This window comes from Chelonia mydas, chromosome 4 (genome assembly GCF_015237465.2).
Source record: "Chelonia mydas isolate rCheMyd1 chromosome 4, rCheMyd1.pri.v2, whole genome shotgun sequence".
Taxonomy (NCBI): domain Eukaryota; kingdom Metazoa; phylum Chordata; order Testudines; family Cheloniidae; genus Chelonia; species Chelonia mydas.
In genome coordinates this window covers 27,838,177-27,858,650 of record NC_057852.1, presented here as the reverse complement: position 1 = coordinate 27,858,650, position 20,474 = coordinate 27,838,177, and the positions used below count along the sequence as shown (strand labels likewise).

General features: G+C 41.8%; 1 protein-coding gene across 7 annotated transcripts in view; it reads left to right on the top strand.

Annotated features, from left to right (window-relative positions):
- Positions 1-20,474, top strand: part of STPG2 (sperm tail PG-rich repeat containing 2) — a 398,804-nt gene that overhangs the window by 87,492 nt on the left and 290,838 nt on the right. For all 7 annotated transcript variants that reach the window (XM_037896937.2, XM_043545509.1, XM_043545506.1 and 4 more), the window contains 3 exons: positions 2,379-2,489; positions 9,437-9,596; positions 13,088-13,251. In XM_037896937.2, coding sequence (XP_037752865.1) covers positions 2,379-2,489; positions 9,437-9,596; positions 13,088-13,251 — 435 coding nt within the window. The remainder of the gene's footprint in view (positions 1-2,378; positions 2,490-9,436; positions 9,597-13,087; positions 13,252-20,474) is intronic.

The window sequence follows — 20,474 nt, the reverse complement described above, 5'->3', positions numbered from 1 at the left end:
TTGATTACAGCAACTTCTGAAGCACTTGACATGCTTCTGTGTCATATGAATTTCTGTGTGGAGGCCTGGACACATTAGAATTGGATTTAACTAGAAGTTGTAATTTTAGCTCTCTTGGAGTTGTGGACTAGTTGATAAAATGTTTTTTCTTCAGGGGAAGGCTTAGTCATCTTACTCCTGTAATTATGTGTAGTCATCTTAAGATTCTAGTTTTCTTTATCATGGTCCATAGAAAGCTTGTGGTCAAGGTGGTGTTCTAAGCCTCCTTTTTGAGAGAATGCAGAAACACGTTTGTGTGTATAATGCAGTTACTTAAGTTCGAACTCCAGACCCTCCAGAGATTACTGTATTCAGACCTATCTGTATGCGGTGGGTGTTGACTTACAGCATTTTTTGTCAGCTTCTTAGTGTACTGTTTCGCAGTCAGCTTTTTGATGTTGATGAGAGATATTTCAGTCTACTTTTTAGAACCACCAGTTTTTATTCTTAGAACTGTGAGGACATGAGCCAAACTTCCCTGAATAGCCCCTATTGCACAACTCAAGTCTGTCCAATAAGTGTTCAAATGGTAGAGTTGTTTGGGCATCCTGACTTTGTGGCCAACCAAGTCTTGGGATTTGCTGTTAACTAGGCTGGCCATTTTCAACACCAGGAAGCTTAAGTGAATGGAAGGACTGTGTTTCGCACTTTCATGGGAACATGTTTCTTATGAAAGTTCCAGCATGTAGTGCATACTAGCTCCATGGATTATCTCATGTGACAGTGGGTAGTAAATGTTCGCTGGCCTTCTTTGCCAATATTTTGAGTTTTAAAAAGTAGAGGCTCACTTGTGTGTGCACTTCCCATGACGTTTTGGTACAAAATCACTGATATGTGCTCGCACATACAGTAAACATGCATGTACAAAAGTAGGGACAGGTCACATTTTTTGAAAATCAGGTCCTTTGTTTCTTCCTTTCAGAAACTGCTTTCAAGGCAGGCCTTTCACATTTTTTAAAAACTATTTTTACTTTCAAATAACAGTTTCACAAGGTAGGGGGAAACAGCTGATAAAAAGTATTTAGTCCTTACTGTTGTTTGGCTTCCACTTTTTGGAGATATTTTGCTATGAACTGGAAGAAATGAAATAGATGGGAAAAGTGCATGTTAAAATTCACCATTAATTCACAATTGTAAACTACAATCTCAGTAATGTAGGTAAAATGTAAAAATCTAGGATAGATTAGCTGGAAGAGTGCAGAAATCTAATAATTTTTCATTACGATTACTCAAATTCAGAGATTTATTTAAGATGAAACCAAGTTAAGGAAAAAGAAAAGGCATACTGGGATGTGTGCGCGTGCATGTGAGCAAGTGTGTGGTTACTTTTCATTCTTCCTGAACCTTATAAATTTACATTAAAAGCAATGCTCTTTCCCCCAGCATCTGGTTTGCTAACATATGCTATGGCAACTGGTGCAACATTTTTCTTATAAAGTGTTTATTGTTACTGTTTAATTTTCTGCTTTGAATCATTTATAATCCAAATATAGACTATGAAGCACAATGTCCCTTTCATTACTGTAACTGATTAATTTCAGAGTTATTTTTCTATCTTCTTTAGCCATGTAATATTTTTGTACCATGTTTAGTTGATTTAAAGCTTCTTGCATTTAATTAGTTCTTGTTTGTCCCTATAGAGCGAGTGGGCCTGCTTCCTTTTATTAGAAATTCAGAATGTATTGTGACTCTTGAGTTAACTAAAATTTATGTTGTAATTATGTAAATGAGTACTGCAGATGCAAAATCTTTTCTATATTGCAAAATGGAAGACATGCATAGAGCTAGTCAATGAATCACTAATAATTGGTTACTAAAAGGACTACCTACATCTAGCGTATACTCATTAAGTACACGCAGCCTTGTGCAAAGAGAGCAATATTTTCTTTTTTTAAACACATTATATTAAGTATCAAATAGTTAAATTGAACAATGAAATGGAAAAAAAACTTTACAAAGAAAACTTTGATTCATAAATATGCCAGAAAAATCCCTCTAAATGGAAAAAGAATAAAATCACAAAATACTTTAACATTTTCTAAATTATTTAAATATGCTGTGTACTGCTTGTGGCGGAAGTACTGAGCTCTGTCAGTAGAGAGCAGCAAAGTTGCAGGGGAACTTTTTTTGGGATCTTGGAAACTGTCACAAGATTTTTACTTATTTTCTTTATTAGCTGGTTAACAGTTCCTTTAGGTTGGTCTTTTAATGAAGTGTTCATAATTTCATAGAGAGGGTGAGTTTGGTTCAGATATTTAACTAGTTGGCCCTTGACCTTAAGTATACTTGTGGGCACTTCTCTAATGGATGTTAAGTGCTTCTTTTTTTATGTTCTTCAGGGTGTTCCAGGACCTGGACAATATGAAATAAAAAGTCAGTTTCAGAAGGTGGAGAATACAACACAGAATGGAAATGAAGTTCCACGTGCTCCTTTTCTTTCGCAGTCCAAAGTAAGTGCCAATAGCATATTTTTCTTTCTTCTCTGCTTTCTTGGTCAAAGTTGCTTGAAAAAGTTATTAGCTGCATAATCCACAAGAATCACAGAATCATAGAATAATAGGGTTGGAAGGGACCTCAGGAGGTCATCTAGTCCAACCCCCTGCTCAAAGCAGGACCAATCCCCAATTAAATCATCACAGCCAGGGCTTTGTCAAGCCTGACCTTAAAAATATCTAAGGAAGGAGATTCCACCACCTCCCTAGGTAACACATTCCAGTGTTTCACCACCCTCCTAGTGAAAAAGGTTTTCCTAATATCCAACCTAAACCTCCCCCACTGCAACTTGAGACCATTACTCCTTGTCCTGTCATCTGCTATCACTGAGAATAGTCTAGATCCATCCTCTTTGGATCCACCTTTCAGGTAGTTAAAAGCAGCTATCAAATCCCCCCTCATTCTTCTCTTCTGTAGACTAAACAATCCCAGTTCCCTCAACCTCTCCTCATAACTCATGTGCTCCAGTCCCCTAATCATTTTTGTTGCCCTTCGCTGGACTCTCTCCAATTTTTCCACATCCTTCTTGTAGTGTGGGTCCCAAAACTGGACACAGTACTCCAGATGAGGCCTCACCAATGTCGACTAGAGGGGAACGATCACATCCCTCGATCTGCTGGCAGTGCCCCTACTTATACACCCCAAAATGCCATTGGCCTTCTTGGCAACAAGGGCACACTGTCGACTCATATCCAGCTTCTTGTCCACTGTCACCCCTAGGTCCTTCTCTGCAGAACTGCTGCCTAGCCATTCGGTCCCTAATCTGTAGCGGTGCATGGGATTCTTCCGTCCTAAGTGCAGGACTCTGCACTTGTTCTTGTTGAACCTCATCAGATTTCTTTTGGCCCAATCCTCCAATTTGTCTAGGTCCCTCTGTATCCTATCCCTACCCTCCAGCGTATCTACCACTCCTCCCAGTTTAGTGTCATCCGCAAACTTGCTGAGGGTGCAATCCACACCATCCTCCAGATCATTAATGAAGATATTGAACAAAACCGGCCCCAGGACCGACCCTTGGGGCACTCCGCTAGATACCGGCTGCCAGCTAGACATGGAGCCATTGATCACTACCCGTTGAGCCTGACAATCTAGCCAACTTTCTACCCACCTTGTAGTGCATCCATCCAGCCCATACTTCTTTATGAGCACCACCTGCAATCACTGTTCCCTCTAAGCTGTGCGCGTGTGCGCATACACATAGATCCGAAACACCGCGCACACAAAAATTTGCACAGAAGCACAACAATTTGCACCGAAGAAATTTTTTGCACACATGGCCTGTCAAAAATTAGAGGGAACATTGCCTGCAATACAAAATAACAAACAATTTATGAAACAAGGGTCTGATGAAACAAGGGTCCATCTCAGCATTCTAACAATTACAAAGACTATGTGATATTTGATTCCATACTTTATGATATCACCAGAATCCCTTGATGGAGTTATAATAGTCCTTCTATTCACAGCTGCCTCTTAGATCTATGTATAAAGACTATATGTAGAATAATTGAATATAACCACACTCCCACTGCTAATTAAGATTTCACAGCTACTAGCACATCAGGGGCTATATTTCATGACTATGCAATCGTCTACTACATTTCAGTTCTTTGGAATATGACTCTTAAAATTGTAAGGAAAAACTCAGAGCTAATACAAAATATACAGTATGCAAAAGACCTCTGCTGAATAACTGACTGAGTTAGCTCTTAAATCACAATTTACCACCCATACCAAAACCCCGCAACTGTCAATTGCTGAGGAAAAGAAAGATTATTACACTGTATTGAGAAGAAATGAGGTAGCTATGAGTTATGACACTCTATTTTCATTGAGAGGTTCTGGTGACACCATAAATTGTAAGAGTGAAACTTTGATATGGAGTTATAGTTTGCAAATTCAAAGTATATCATTTGATGATTTTTTTATCATATATAATGTATGGTCATGGGTTTTTTTGTTTTTTTTGTAATTTCCTTTCCTTTTTTCTTTTCCTGTCATTCAGAACCTTCTCCTTCCATTCATATTTACTTCCTCAAACAACATCTTATGCAAGCCACAGTTGGTCTGTTCCATGCCTGTCATACATCTAATTTTTATTTTTACTCACCAGAAATGTTGTTGGATGTCCCAGAAGACAGAGGAATCTAAATAAACTCTCCATCCATTTAGTTTAAACAACTTCATGGAAGTTCTCTTAAGAAGGCTGCTACAATGACTTTAATTCAGCAGGCTATCAGAGTGGCTTTTCCTTTTCTGAAAATTTATATATATTAAGGATTTTTCTGCATGGGGTTTTCTATATTTATTGTAATCTGTAAAATATAAAGTTATGCAAATGCATCAAGAACTTATGTAAAAATCAAGGCTAAATGAGAGCAAAGATTCAAGGGGTGTATGTCTTCAGAACCTTTATAAGTAGATATAACTTTAGTCAGTTTTCCTGTGTTTAATTTTTTGTGTTCCATCAGATATATGAACTAGAAAGTACATTTATTAAAATCATACAGAAAATAACCTTGTATAGTTCTGCAAGTTTATTTTTTTGAAGATTGTTAAACATTTGTTATTATAAGAGGAACATTTCTAATGTTTTGCATATTTTAGGGATAATTTTTCAGTGGTATGCTTTTACCAAAATTTGCCATCTTGGATGCCTAAATTTAGGTGCCAAACCATATTTAGGCACCTAAAGAGACTGCCTGATTTACAGAGGTGTTGAGCATAATTAGCTCCTGAATAAGTCAGTGGTTTGCAATGGTGAAAAGTGCTCTGAAAATTAGGTCATTTTTTTATTTAGATGACAAAATATGGATGTGGTTGTCTGACTTTAGGAACCCATGGTTGAACATTTGTTATTCTTCGCGTAGTGTCCCTGTGGGTGCTCCACTGTCAGTGTGGTAGTGCCTCCTGTGCCTGGGAGATTTTCAATAGAAGTGCTTGTAGGGCCACACCTGCGCTTCTCCCTGTCTTGTGTCATCAGTGGCATCTATATAGTGCTGTGTGGTCCAAATGTCTTCACTTCCTTCTCAACTGTCTTTGATCTGGGACGGAATCCTGAGCAGAGCCCTTCAACCATCCCGAGTCTTTAGTAATAGTAGTGTTTCCATTATAGTTAATTGTAGATACCAGCTGTTTCCTTTAATTTTTCTTCCCCCTAAAAAAACCCAAAACCCGCTGCCCTTTCCTCCCTATTACTCTTTAGCTTAGCGTAAAAATTTCCTTTTTTCTATGCTCTTCCTAATTGGGAAACTCTCCCTGCTCTGGTTATGCCTGGATCCCCTGGATTTAAGAGATGCCTCTTTTGCCGTGAGGCCACCCCCATGACCGATGGTGACTCACGGTGCATACGCTGCCTCAGTGAGGGTCATGTCTCTCAGAAGTATACCCAATTCCTCAACTTGAAAGCCTGGTACAGTAAGAACTGTGAACTAAGGCTAATGGAGAGCTCTGTGCGACCAGCCTCGGACCTTGGCCCCGATATCTCTCCTATGTGGCGCTCACCATTGGCACAGTCATCAGCCGACCCTCACTTGCCATACACTACCAAGAGAAAATCCACACTTTTACACCGAGATGAAAAGAAAAGGTCCACTAGCTCACTCTCTAAGGAGCGACCTTAGAAAAAAGCATCCCTGGCAAGGTCTGTAGCCCCAACGTGCTCAGGGGTGAGACTTGGCTCCCGCGACTGTCCAGGCATCTCTGGTACTGGCGCAAAAGACAGGTCCAAGGACCCTAAAAGGGAGGGACTACAGGTGGAAATACTGTCTCATGGCACTGCAAAAGACAGTGTAAAACTTTCAAAATTGGCACCAACCTCCTCAACAAAAATAATCCTGAGTGTTTTGGCACCGACTAAACATCCAGCACTGAGCAAGCTCTCAGCACCAAGTAAGCCCTTGGCACTAGCTACTGGCCACTCAAAGGAATGCATTCTGCCATCGACACTGGCTATGCCCTCAACAACTATACCACCACTGGTGCTGATGATGCTCCTGTTGGTACCACAGGCATTCAGATACCCCAGAGAATCATAGTCTCTGATATGCCAGTGTCGTCACGTCTTCACAGTGAGTTCCCTGCACCTCATGCCTTCTCTCCGGAGACACATCGGCACTCTGCTTCCAAACTGAGGACCAGACCACTGTTCTTGAGTGAGGAAGAAGAGGAGGAAGGAGAGGAGTACTCCACTGCACACAGTTCTCCATCATATCAAGAGCAGACACACACAGAGAACCATCCTGTCATCTCCGATACCCAATGACCAGAACTGAACCAGGTCCCTGGTATGGACCCCTATGGATACAACCCCATATGCCAGTTCCTCCACATTGGCCCTATTGGGACCCAAGGGCTGCATATAGGGCGAACTTTCCCAAATCGCCCACGTAGCAGAAGCAGACACAAAGACGAACTCTGTCGTCTTCAGTCTCTAGATCACCTGACATTGAACAAGAAATCCACCCCAAGATAGAAGGTCATTCCATATTTATCCACCCATCACAAAAAGATTCTTTAAGGGCCATCAAAACCTTTACCTTCAAATATGTGACCCCCACCTTGGGATACCAACCTAGTTCTGCACTATCTCAAAGGCCCTCCAGTTGAGCCCATGGCAATGTGCTCCTACACCCACGTATCCGTGAAGACAGCATTTCTTGTCACCATCATGTCCGCCTGAGAGGTAGGGGAGATAGGTGCTCTCATGGCATACCCTCCGTACACAGTCTTTCACAAAGACAAGGTCATGTTATGACCACACCCAAAATTCTTACCCAAGATGCCATCCTCTTTTCACGTAAACCAACCTATTCACCTTCCTTCTTTCTTCCCAAAGCCACTTGGCAACCAGCATGAAGCCATGCTGCACACATTGGATGTCAGATGAGCATTAGCCTTTCACACTGACAGAACCAAATCTTTCAGACAATCGCCACACTTATTCCTCTCCGTTGCAGAGAGATCAAAGATCATATCCAAATAATGTTTCTCTGAATGGATCTTGGAGTTCCTCTGCCTTTGCTACCAATGACGCAAACTGTGACCTCCCCCACCTAGAACCTGAACACATTCCACTTGCTCGCTGTCCACCTCGATTGCTTTTCTGAGCAATGTGCCAATTACTGACATTTGCCAAGCAGCCACCTGGGCATTTACAGACTTTTTTTAGCCAACACTATGCAATTATCCACAATGCTCTACAAGGATGCAGTGTCTTATCAGCCTTAGTAGATGTCACTCTGAACCCTGGCCTTCCATCTATGGGCACTCCTCTACAGTTATCTATAGTGGAGCACCCATAGGGACACTGCTTGAAGAAAAAAAAGATTACTCACCCTGTGCACTAACTGCGGTTCTTTAAGATGCGTGCTCCTATGGGTGCTCCACTACCCACCCTCCTCCTCTTTGCTTTGGAGTTTAAAGGTAGACTCTGTGGTAGAGAAGGAACTGAGGGCAGTTGGACTGCACAGTGCTATATAGACACTGCTCATGGTGTGAGATGGGGAGGAGCGCATGTGCAGCCCAACGGGCACAGCTACCGAAGATCTCTGATCCCAGGTGCAGGAGGTGCTACCGCATAGGGGGACACATCTCGAAGAACCTCCGTTACTGCACAGGGTAAGTAACCTTCTCTTCTGTATGATTTTAATTACAGTAGTTAGAATTGTGGTTAGGATTTTCAAAAACACATAGGTGACTTAGGAGCACATTGACTTTCAGTGGGACTTGTGCATCTAAGGACACTTCATGCTTTTCACTGAACTGAAGCAGTGTCCACCTGGATCATTGCTTCAGGGCAAGTTGGTGTGCTGTAGATTCACATCCTGACTTGCAGCGTAGTAACTTGTCATGTGGACAAGCCCTAAGTCACTTAGGCCCTTTTGAAAATTCCTCCCTGCACATTTAAATTCCTGCACATTGAGGTTTACTTCACACTTTCATTTCAAGTTAGTTGTGAACTAGCTGATTGGGTTTTTTTGGGAGTGAGTGTAGAGAAAAATGGAGTAATCCCTTGGCTCAGTCATCAAATTTGATTTAATCTCTCCAAGATAAATCAATTGACCACCACATGGTCTACTATTTGTAGATATTTTGGATGAGAACTTAAAAGCAATCCCCTATGTGTTCTTTGTGGACAGTAAGTATCTCCTCATATAGGATTATGAAACTATTATGGTGTACTTGCCCAGATATTTGGCCTCTTCTTCCCCATTCTGTTTGTGTTGTGTATTTACTGGCTACTAATATGGCTGTACTTATGTGTGTGCCTGTGTATGAAGTAATTCAAATTAGTTTTATCTATCTATCTATCCTTGTGTGCGTGTATGAAGTAATTCAAATTATATATACCATATATATAAATTATATATATAACAAAATATATGTATTATATATATAACTAATTTGAATTACTTCATACACACGCACACAAGTACAGCCATATTAGAGAGAGTGTGTGTGTATATGTGTGTGTGTATATGTATATATGTGTATATATATAAAAATATGTATTGTGCAGACAATGATAATAAAAGTTGTATATGAGGAGTCTGATTTTCGAAGCTGGGCATGTGTTATTACCTGGACCTATACCACTTGTGCATGTGCAGACTGAGTACATATCTGTGCAAACTGTCAGATATATAAGTGGCTGTGGGTACACAGAAGCCGAATACTGGTAAACATACAAGTGACATTTACACTTGTTCCCTTCTTTGAAAATCAGATCCTATATATCCAGATACATTCAAGATATTAGTTACTATATATAAATTATCTTCACTTCATTAAGAAAGAAATGAGACCCTATGTGTTGCTATACTCATGTGAGCTCTTTCTGCCCATATAGTTTCTAAATGTGCTGCAGGTTGTCATTGGCATATTTTTTCCTATGCCTCTCTAGAGATTTGTACATGTGAAATCAATCACCCCAGCTCCTGGTACATATAATGAACCACGCTCAGCTCTTGAATCCTTGAAGAAAACATCAGGAATGAAAAAGATCCCATTTGGTCAAACTACAGTTCGGTTCACTCAGGACTCCAGGCTCGAAAAAACACCAGGTTTGCAACTAATCCAAGTACTGTTGGCATTTAGTTTACATGACCCAATATTAGGCAGATTGATATTCTAGGAAGTTAGCAATTAATCTTAAAAAGTATTATTAAAATACAGTAGGCATTAGGGCAAAATACACATATCAAACAGCACTCTCATTTATACTGAAATCTGGAAGGAGCCCAAAGGGAAACAAATGTAGTCTTCCATTCAAGATTTTGTTAGCTTGGTGTTTCCAGGTAATTTTATACTGTTTGTTCAAAGTGATAAATGTAGGCAATATTATTTGCACCTGTTGGGCTTACTGATCTAAAAGAAATCCTAGCTAAAATAAACAGAATTTGAATTGCATTTGTGGGGAGTGGGTTTTTTTTAATTTGTGTTGTTGTTTAATAAGGATTCTCTGTGTGAAGTGTAGACTCTGTAGATTTTTCATAGCAGCAGAATACGCAACATGAACTAGCTTAACATGGAGAGTGTGGTTCTGCCTGATGTTATATAGTAATTTAACAACTGCCAATGAGGTTTATGTTCTTTACTTCCTGCCTGGTAAGGACATAGCCAGGTAAAACTATTTATCCCAGTGATGCACTCCCCACTTACTGCAGGGCCCTAGAAGAAGAAATGCTTGAATTAGAGCAGGGGTTGGCAACCTTTCAGAAGTGGTGTGCCGAGTCTTCATTTATTCACTTTAATTTAAGGTTTTGCGTGCCAGTAATACATTTTAACATTTTTTAGAAGGTCTCTCTCTATAAGTCTATATATTATATAACTAAACTATTGTCGTATGTAAACAAGGTTTTCAAAATGTTTAAGAAGCTTCATTTAAAATTAAATTAAAATGCTGAACTTACGCCGCCGGCCCACTCAGCCCGCTGCCAGCCTGGGGTTCCGTTCACCTAGGCCGGCAGCAGGCTGAGTGGGGCCTGCGGCCAGGACCCCAGCTGGCAAGGGGCCGGCAGCCAGAACCTCAGACTGGCAGCGGACTGAGCGGGGCCAGGGGCTGGGACCCCAGACGGGCAGTGGACTGAGTGGCTCAGCCCGTTGCCAGTCAGCCCGCTGCCGGTCTGGGATCCCGGCCCTGCCCACATAGAGTGAGTACCTACTTTCTCCCTGGTTCTAGCCCATTCTCTTCCTCTCTCTCTGCACTGAGCTGAGGGTGGGAGTGCACTGAGCACAGGGCTGGGGGTGAAAAAGCAGGCTGGGGGTTGGGATGTAGGGCCTGGCCAAGAGCTAGAATGAGGGAGGGGGCTCAGGGTTGGGGCAGGAGGTTTGGGTGTGGAGTGCTTACCTGGGCAGCTCCCATTTGGTGCAAGGGGTGCAGGTGGGAATGTGGGTGTGTGTGCAGCAGCTCCCCTTTGGTGCTCAGGGTTGGGGTGGGAAGATGGGGGGGTACAAGAGTCAGGGCATGGGGTGTGGGGGGGCTGGGTATGTGTGTGGGGTGCAGGAGTCAGGGCAGAGGGCTGGCGGCATGTGAGGCGGGGTGCAGGAGTCAGGGCATGGGGTGTGGGGAGGTGCAGGGGTCAGGGCAGAGGGTTGGGAGTGTGTGTGTGGGGATGCAGGGGTCAGGGCAGGGGGCTGGGGGTGTGGGCTAGGGTCGTGGGGGTGCTCCCAGTGCCTTGCCCAGAGCGGCTCACGACAGGGGGCTGGAGGCGATATGCCCTCATACCACCCCCCTTCCCCGAGGCCCTGTCCCCACCTCTTCTCTGCCTCCTCCCTGGAGCAGCAAGCGTGCTGCAGCTCCACTGCTCCCCCTCCCTCGCAAGGGCCATGAGCTGATGGGCGGCAGGGAGGGAGAGGAGGAGCGGCAGGAACCCAGCACTCTGTGGGAAGAGGCGGGGGAGGGGGGAGCTTGCCTGCCCTGCAGCAGCAGCTGCGGACCAAGCTTCTTCACCCTGCCCCCGCGGGGGGCGGAGAAGAGTGAGCCAGGGCGGGCAGGATTTTTAATGGCACTCTGCTGCCTGCCGGCGTCCTGGCCACCAGCCCTGCTCAGCCCGCTGCTGGCCTGGGTTCGGCAGCGGGCTGAGTGAGGCTGGCGGCTGGGAGCTAGCAGGCAGCAGCGTGCCATTAAAAATTGGCACGCGTGACATTGGTTGCCGATCCCTGAATTAGAGTATCACAAAGTCCATATTCAGGGCAAATGGTATCTACTGATGACGGATGCTTTAGGGGTCTGTCTTTTTGTTTACAGCCCTCTTCCCCAACACTTTGGTGAATCCTTCTGTGTGCATCCAGATGGGTTTTAGATTATTTTCTTTTTAGAAGGGTGAGAGAGAGAGAGAGAGAGAAAAAAGGGAAAATAACTTTAAATTGACCGTTATGGACATAACACCCTTCATTGTCTCTTAAACCCCTTACTGTGTTGAAAAAGCATCCCCTGAAAATATTACTTTCCCAATATATGGTTCCCCTCCCCATTCTCTCCCTCTTCTATCCCCCTCACTGTGGAGTATTTTGGGAGGTGATTGATTACTACACCGAAGGTGTGACAGTCAGATGTGCTGTCTGTTGATATAATTGTATAAGTGTATGAGGTCACTGTAAATGTTTTTTTTGCAAAACTGAGTGTAAATTTGATGAAGTTGTGATATATATTAATTTTGGTCTCTGTTGGAGATGGAAGTGAAAGCCTTATGGAGCATTAGAGTGCATTATCAATAGCATTGTAGGCAATATGAAGATGGAAAGGAATGCACATGTAATTCCCCTTAACTTCTTATTTCCAAGTTTTTAAGGTTTTGGGTGGATGGGGTGCATTCTGCTGCAGTTTTAACTGTCACTAAACATATTTTTTGTTTTCTAATATCTAATGACATTCCGGAATGTGTCACATTCCCTAGGTGTTTACTGAGGGTACAGCTCACCCTTTTGCAATGTTCTATTTTGAGGACTTAAGTGGTGTATAGGCCTTGTCCAGGCCCTTTGCCCATGGATGAGTTTCACCCCATGTTCTGTTCTGCCACCGTTACTCATGTTGAGTAGTCCCTTTTTCTTTGAGTAGTCCCACTTATTAAACTGCTGTCCCATTCTTCACCAAATCAACAATACTGCAGTACCAGTGCTGTCTGTCCTGGGTAACTGCTGTCATGGCCAGTGGGCTACTTGCAGAGTAAGATGCTACTCAGTCTGTGTAAGGATGGCTGAACAGGACTTTAAACTTAAATAATTGAGGTAGTTATTTAGTTATCCAGGGCAAAAAAAGCTTTTAAGAGTGATTACTGTACATATTACTGAAATATAACTAATCATTTTGCAAATCAAAATCCCTCAGACCACAGGGCCCATACATTTGTATAACTGGCAGATAATTTCACAGATATGGGTCAGAAAATGTATGGCATCCCTGTGCTTTCATTGGTTGAGACAATTTCACTACAGTATGAAAACATAACATTTTTTAAATGAATATTAAAAGATAATGTATTTCTAAATTACTATTTATGATAAAAAATCAGAACTATGATGGTGGCTCATAACTCTACTGTGACTTTTTCAGGTCCAGCTTTCTATAATAATCTCAACTGTAGTATTGAAAAAGAGAATTTTAAAAAAGCTTACATGGAGAGTACAAAGAAAGGAGCATTTGGATCTTCAGCTCCTCGACCTCTATATGTTTTTAAGAGGGGAGCTTTCTGTACTCCTGGACCAGCTGATTATCAGGTAGCTTGAAGCTATTAACTTTTTAAAAAACGGTAAAGAGAGGTTCTTGGGGACTTGGTCTGTCAGAATAAAAAGCCTCAGGGTTTTGGAAATGTTTCATGAATATTGTTTAGAAATACAATGTACATTCTTAAAAATGTTATCCCTTCTGGTCTTCAAAAAGAAAAGGAGTACTTGTGGCATCTTAGAGACGAACAAATTTATTTGAGCATAAGCTTTTGTGAGCTACAGCTCACTTCATCGGATGCAATCAGTGGAAAATACAGTGGGGAGATTTTTATACACAGAGAACATGAAACAATGGGTGTTACCATACACACTGTAATGAGAGTGATCGGGTAAGGTGAGCTATTACCAGCAGGAGAGCAGGGGAAAAAAAACCTTTTGTAGTGATAATCAAGGTGGGCCATTTCCAGCAGTTGACAAGAACGTCTGAGGAACAGTGGGGGGGGGGGGGGGGGGGGGGGGCGGGCGGAGGAGAGAATAAACATGGGGAAATAGTTTTACTTTGTGTAATGACCCATCCACTCCCAGTCTTTATTCAAGCCTAAGTTAATTGTATCCAGTTTGCAAATTAATTCCAATTCAGCAGTCTCTCGTTGGAGTCTGTTTTTGAAGTTTTTTTGTTGAAGAATTGCCACTTTTAGGTCTGTAACCGAGTGACCAAAGAGATTGAAGTGTTCTCTGACTGGTTTTTGAATGTTATAATTCTTGATGTCTGATTTGTGTCAATTTATTCTTTTATGTAGAGAATGTCCAGTTTGGCCAATGTACATGGCAGAGGGGCATTGCTGGCACATGATGGCATCTATCACATTGGTAGATGTGCAGGTGAATGAGCCTCTGATAGTGTGGCTGATGTGATTAGGCCCTATGGTGGTGTCCCCTGAATAGATATGGGGACACAGTTGGCAACGGGCTTTGTTGCAAGGATAGGTTCCTGGGTTAGTGGTTCTGTTGTGTGGTGTGTGGCTGCTGGTGAGTATTTGCTTCAGGTTGGGGGGCTGTCTGTAAGCAAGGACTGGCCTGTCTCCCAAGATCTGTGAGAGTGATGGGTCATCCTTCAGGATAGGTTGTAGATCCTTGATGATGCGTTGGAGAGGTTTTAGTTGGGGGCTGAAGGAGATGACTAGTGGCGTTCTCTTATTTTCTTTGTTGGGCCTGTTCTGTAGTAGGTAACTTCTGGGTACTCTTCCGGCTCTGTCAATCTGTTTCTTCACTTCAGCAGGTCGGTACTGTAGTTGTAAGAATGCTTGATAGATATCTTGTAGGTGTTTGTCTCTGTCTGAGGGGTTGGAGCAAATGCGGTTGTATCGTAGAGCTTGGCTGTAGACAATGGATCTTGTGGTGTGGTCTGGATGAAAGCTGGAGGCATGTAGGTAGGCATAGCGGTCAGTAGGTGTCTGGTATAGGATGACGTTTATGTGACCATTGCTTATTAGCACCGTAGTGTCCAGGAAGTGGATCTCTTGTGTGGACTGGTCCAGGCTGAGGTTGATGGTGGGATGGAAATTGTTGAAATCATGGTGCAATTCCTCAAGGGCTTCTTTTCCATGGGTCCAGATGATGAAGATGTCATGAATGTTGTGCAAGTAGAATAGGGCATTAGGGAACGAGAGCTGAGGAAGCGTTGTTCTAAGTCAGCCATAAAAATGTTGGCATACTGTGGGGCCATGCGAGTACCCATAGCAGTGCCGCTGATTTGAAGGTATACATTGTGACTTTGTCCTCACCCATAACTATTTCACATTTGGGGACAAAGTTCAGCCAGCAGGTTTGCCGTGACATTATTGGGGATACTGTTCCCTAAGGCTTGTGCCACAATGGGCCACAACAGTGGTTCCTTTAAGCCACCCGCCAATATTGTTAATCTATCCAACTATACTCTTAGCCCAGCAGAAGAATCTGTCCTGTCTCGGGGCCTCTCCTTCTGCCTCTCCACCCCCAAGAACATGATACAGTTCTGTGGTGACCTAGAATCCTATTTTCAATGTCTCTGACTCAAGGAATATTTCCAACACGCCTCTGAACAACATACTAACCACAGAGACCTTCCTACCAAGACTACAAAAAGAAGCATTCTGGGTGGACTCCTCCTGAAGGTCGAAACAACAGACTGGACTTCTACATAGAGTGCTTCCGCTGATGTGCACAGGCTGAAATTGTGGAAAAGCAGCATCACTTGCCCCATAACCTCAGCTGTACAGAACACAATGCCATCCACAGCCTCAGAAACAATTCTGATGATATAATCAAAAAGGCTGACAAAGGAGGTGCTGTCATCATCATGAATAGGTCAGAATATGAACAAGAGGCTGCTAGGCAGCTCTCCAACACCACTTTCTACAAGCCATTACCCTCTGATCCCACTGAGGGTTACCAAAAGAAACTACACCATTTGCTCAAGAAAATCCCTGAAAAAGCACAAGAAGAAATCAGCACAGACACACCCCTGGAACTCCGACCAGGGGTATTCTGTCTGCTACCCAAGATCCATAAACCTGGAAATCCTGGACGCCCCATCATCTCAGGCTTGGCATCCTGACAGAAGGATTGTCTGGCTATGTAGACTCCCTCCTCAGGTCCTATGCTACCAGCACTCCCAGCTATCTTTGAGACACCACTGACTTCCTGAGGAAACTACAGTCCATTGGTGATCTTCCTGAAAACACCATCCTAGCTACTATGGATGTAGAAGCCGTCTACACCAACATTCCACACAAAGATGGACTACAAGCTGTCACAAACAGGTCATCTAGTCTGATCTCTTGTATGTTGCAGGCCATTGACACCACCAAGCACCTGCACGCAAACCCAATGGAACGGAGGCCAAAGTAAATGAGGGACACAGGAGATTAGATTATTATGTACCACGGGTAGTGAATAGGAGGGACCAAGGTGCACCAGTGCTTGAGGTCCCTGCAATCAGGGAAATGATTAAATGAGATATACCCACATAATCCTGGCAAGTGACCTGCACCCACACATTGTAGAGGAAGTCAATCCATCCTGCACTCCAAGGTCACTGCCAATTTGACCTAGGAGAAAATTTCTTCCCCTCATAACCCTCACCCATCCTGACCAGTGTCCCAGTTTGCAATGCAATACACATTTTGAAGAAGAGAACTAAATAATAAACACAGATACATGAATAGTATAGATCCATATATGCATGTTTCAACTTTTCAGTATTTGCCCAGAACTTGGACTCCAACTCTACTGAAATAACTGTGAGCTGGGGGGAAAAACAAAACAATAAAAAACAAACAAACAAAAAAAACACTTCAGACATTTTGACATGCATATCGGAACACAAAGATCCCACTTTGTTTCTAAAAATGCTGTGTAGGTATGTTACTGAAATGCTTAGCTTTATCATCTTAGAATTTTCTCAGTCCAGGTTAAGTAGCATGGGCACATTTTTTGTATTCTGCCATATATTCACCATAGTATGGCAGTTTGGCCTGATGCTGATTAATCTGGGTATATAGTCTAACTAATGCACTTAGGATAAAATTCTGCCCTCACATATATGCACACAATTGTTAAAATGGACAAGGACTACTATCAAATTCCCATTTAGAACCAAGTTGGGCACCAGTTAATTAACAAAGCTAAAATAATAAATATTCATCAAGTAGAACGGGCAAGTTTGGTGATATTTTTAAAGGGTGGAGGTGGCATTAAGGATATCATCCTTTCATATCACACAGATTTGCCCAGATAATTTCCATTTGGCCATGCAATAACACAAACAATCAGATATTGAAATAATTTAACAATTCTGTTTCTTTCTCACTGGGATTTATGATTTGGAAATATAGCACATATGTAATAATTGTTAACAATATTCCTACTCAGCATTGGGACAATAGATGTACATTTTTGTTCTTTCAAAGATGACTCAAATAGTAATAAGACTTGAACAGATAGTACTGAAAAATAAGATTTCTGCAAGCAATTGTTTTCCCCAGAGTCATATGCTGTTTAGGAATATATACTTGCATGCTGTTTTGTGTAAGAGACTTTTGAATCATTGATTACAAACAAGCAATGCACATAGATTAACTGTTAACTTTTTCACAGGTGCTCTAGTCACACAACCTTTGTGCAAAGAGATTAGACAGATATACCATTTTTTACCTTAGGATTTATGTACAGGTAAAACTTGTTTTTATTAATTATCACGGTTATTGTATTACCCTTAATTACTGCAATAATAGTCACGTGGGGCATCACTGTCATTTACACTACAATCCCTTTACCTCACTCTGGCAAGAAAAGAAGCCTTAAATAAAATAAATTTACACTTTGCATGGTAGAGTAAAGGGGCCTTATCTTAAATGGGGATCAGTTTCCAGGGTCTTCCAATTTCTGACACATGTTATTTCAACTGTAAAAGTTATAAAAATAAATATTTCATGCAAACACAAAATTTCAGTAAAACAATAAATAGATAACTTTTCTCTCTTCTTCCCCTGGTCACTGTTAATCACAAGATGCCCTGGAGGGGTGGCTTAGTTCGTCCAGTCAAGAACACTTCTTATTTAGGCAAATTTTACTTTTCACCTGCTAGCTGATGAGTGAGTTGCTCCCAGTCATTATCTGTCCACTCTAATTTTTTTTTCGATTTTGGAGATGTTCTTTGACATCCCTACATGGGGCATTGACAGAGGGATCGAAACCTGGACCTACAGATCTAAAATTGGAGCCTTTGCTGCCTCAACTGAAAAACCCTCACTTGTTAGCTCAAAGGCTGAGCAGATACATTAAATTCTGTTTGGTCTAGACACTAGAGAAGGACAGAGAGCTAAGCTGAGTAAGCATGGCTCACAAATAGTTCTGTGCGCAGGCTCACTTATGAATAAAACTGCATTTGAGAGGTCTGCGTGCTCCTTTCGCTCATGTTGCAATCCATCCTCGTACCTCTCTTTGATCTGTTCTTGTTTTATCTTGTTCCCACAAAGATTTTTCACTAGTGTCCAGTTCTCTGCTCTACAGCAGGGTCTCTTTCCAGTCCTTTCCCCTGCTTCCACACTTACTTCTCAATTCTTATTTATATAAAGTGCACCAGCACTGGCTAGGTTTCTGTAAAATAAAATTAAACTTTTGTGAAGGCTAAAGAATGTTCTGCCTTCTTCACAGGTTCCCTGTAATAATTCATAGTTTTTTGATTAACTTACAGTAACGCTTTCTGCAAATTTCAAATATGGTTTTCTCAGGTGGCACAACCAGAGGGCAAGAGGGGCTAGTGCCCTCACAGTGGAAATATTGTGGGGGGCTCCATGCCTGCATAAATTAATGAAAGCCCCGGAGTGGGGGGGAACAGGATCCAGAGGGGCTGGAGCAGCTGTGGTGGTGCCTGAGGTCAGGCTGGAGAACGGGGAGTGGAGCCAGGAAGGGCTGTAATGATCCCAGGAGCAGATAGGAACCCTCAGGATCCTCTTTTCTAGCCTGGAGCTGGCTGCCTCCGAGTCTCAGTATCCCCTTTCAATCTCCTTGCCCAACCATTCACAGAAGCCCCTTCTGCACCTCTGTTGGGGTTGTATTATTGGTTAGGCTGCTGCCAGGCCTCTTCTATATACAGAGTAATTTTTAGGCTCAGTATTCTAACAGTGTTTGAGAGTTGGTTAACATTAACCACTATTTCACAGACCTGAGTTCGTAAAATTTTCATTATTTCTGCTCTTCTTCTTTGCAAAATTCATGGTCAGGATCAAAATAATTTAGACCTAAAACATGGTTTTTCTCCATGAGAACTGGGAGCTCTATTCAGTTCTCCATGGTTTGGTTCTCTGTGATCTTTCACAGACATATACTGTATGCCTAATTAAAGTAATGAGGACTCTAGTCTCCTTAGAAAACATCCAGTAGGATTACAGTGCTTTCAGCTAGATTAACCAGTCATGAAACAGTGTAGCAATTCATATGGTTTAGTTGTTGGTAAATTAATGTTAGGTTTTTGGAATTACAAGGTACTCAGCGTTGCTTTCTGACAATAAATAATACTGCATTCAAGGCTGCATCTTACACAGTAAAGTTAGGCTGAGGCACGTAAACAAAAGATGAACTACAGTAATTTTCTAATATTCTTATTTTACAACGAACAGCACAATAAGTGTTTTTTCTTAATTTTTGTTCTAAAATATTTTTTTATAAATGGAAAAGTACAGCATTCCTAGGTTTCAGCATTCAAGTAAAGATATAAAAATCTCAAAAGTCAAACTAAACATAAACAACAAAATAAGTGCTTCTCATGCAGGATCAAGTAATTAACATATTTCACTCATGGAGTGACTCTGTCTCTTATGTTCTGTATTATCAAATATATCAAGTACAACTACCTAAGGACCCCATTATTGGTCCTTGACATCTTACTTTAACAGAATTATTATCATATGGGAAGGAAGAGAATATATATTACTAAATATGTTAGATGTAGGAAAGTTTTTTCCAGTATTTGTCAAATGCAAATAACTTAGTTCCCCTAGGTCTTAATCAAGCAAGCTGAACAGTTCACATACATTATCATTAGAACTCATTATAGAAAAATTTAGATCTAACAGTCTCTTCTCAGAGGTGGGGGTGGCAAACTAAGGTTTCTTGGGGATATAGCCAGGCCTGTGCACCAAAATCAGTGGTTAGCAGTGTTTCATGGCACCTCTATTCAGTTTTAAAAGCGGCTACTAAAACCTAATGGAACACAAAACTTAACCCCCCGGGGCAATTACTACACCTTTGACAAAAGACATATTTTCCACATTTGTGTACTGATTAAGAGAGATTAATAACAAAATATTGATACCTTTATCTATGTAAACCCCTATATAAAAATATACTTAAACTCACTGCATTAAATAATAAATGAAATATAGTGATTGAAAAAGAACAAAAATTGCAGTTAACATTTCAAAATGCTACATCGGTTCTCAAGGCCATAGCTTTCAGTGTTGGTCACAAAATTGTTACAGTAGTCAAAAAATTATTATTCTACGTGGAGTAATGTAGCTCATGATTATGGTTTCCACTGTTCCTGTTCTTCCATTTCCTGCATTTAATTTTTTGTGCATAAAGCTTTTAAATACACCAAGTTGGCAGCATATAAAGGTTTCCATTGGATAGGAAGTGCAGAGCTTATACGGTATCACAAAACCAGTGGGGAGCATAATTTATATCATAGATTCCCAACCTGGGGTGAGTGGGCTTTGTGTGTGACTGGGTCA